This window comes from Chiloscyllium plagiosum, chromosome 25, assembly GCF_004010195.1.
Source record: "Chiloscyllium plagiosum isolate BGI_BamShark_2017 chromosome 25, ASM401019v2, whole genome shotgun sequence".
Classification (NCBI taxonomy): domain Eukaryota; kingdom Metazoa; phylum Chordata; class Chondrichthyes; order Orectolobiformes; family Hemiscylliidae; genus Chiloscyllium; species Chiloscyllium plagiosum.
Window position 1 is genome coordinate 531,613 of NC_057734.1, and position 787 is coordinate 532,399.

Consider the following 787-nt stretch of genomic DNA (forward strand, 5'->3'; position numbering starts at 1 on the left):
CTCCTCTAGCTTATCTCTCCACGCTTCAGACTCTCTGCCTTTATTCCTGATGAAGGGCTTTTGCCCGAAACGTCAATTTCAAAGCTCCTTGGATGCTGCCTGAACTGCTGTGCTCTTCCAGAATCACTAATCCAGAATCTGGTTTCCAGCATCTGCAGTCATTGTTTTTACCCCGTTTTGACCCTCCCGCCCTGACAATTCCCCTGCCCACATTCACTGACAAACCCCCCCCTCCCCGCCGTCGCCGACTTTCCCCTTGTCCCTCACTGACAACGACGCCCCCCCTCCCCAGAAATAAGAGAATACTGTAATGCCACAGAAGGAATCTTTTTGATGCAACGTTAAGTTGATATCCCACCTGTTTGGTTGGATGTAATGAAAACCAGAACTTGTGCAAGTTCTCACAAACTCTGGAAATGTTATAGTATCACAGAGAGCAAGACTGAGGCAAGAAGCAGGTTAGTTCCCTTGTCTGTTACAGTAGCTCAACTTAATTAATAAATATTAAAATTACGTTAACATGAGTTGTTGCAAAACGCTGGACTTTGAACTCAGCAAAGTAATCGCTGGAACTTGAAGGGACCCTTACCCTGTAGTTGTACCTACAGAAAGGTACAAATGTAGTTTAGAGTCACACTTTGTGAGACAGTGCTGTGCACCTTGTTGGCAATTTTTGATGCTTCATTATGTTTAAGGCACAATATAAATAAATTGTAGTTTAGTTGCCAAGCATGTAGGACCAACAACTCTTCACTACAATAGGCGTGAGGGAGAGGATAAAAAGGCT

General features: G+C 44.2%; 1 protein-coding gene across 1 annotated transcript in view; it reads right to left on the reverse strand.

Annotated features, from left to right (window-relative positions):
• The window catches only part of ncor2 (nuclear receptor corepressor 2), a 199,489-nt gene that overhangs the window by 110,841 nt on the left and 87,861 nt on the right, over nt 1-787 (reverse strand). The window contains exon 11 of the mRNA XM_043715247.1: nt 515-602. Within this exon, the coding sequence (XP_043571182.1) occupies nt 515-602 (88 nt within the window). The remainder of the gene's footprint in view (nt 1-514; nt 603-787) is intronic.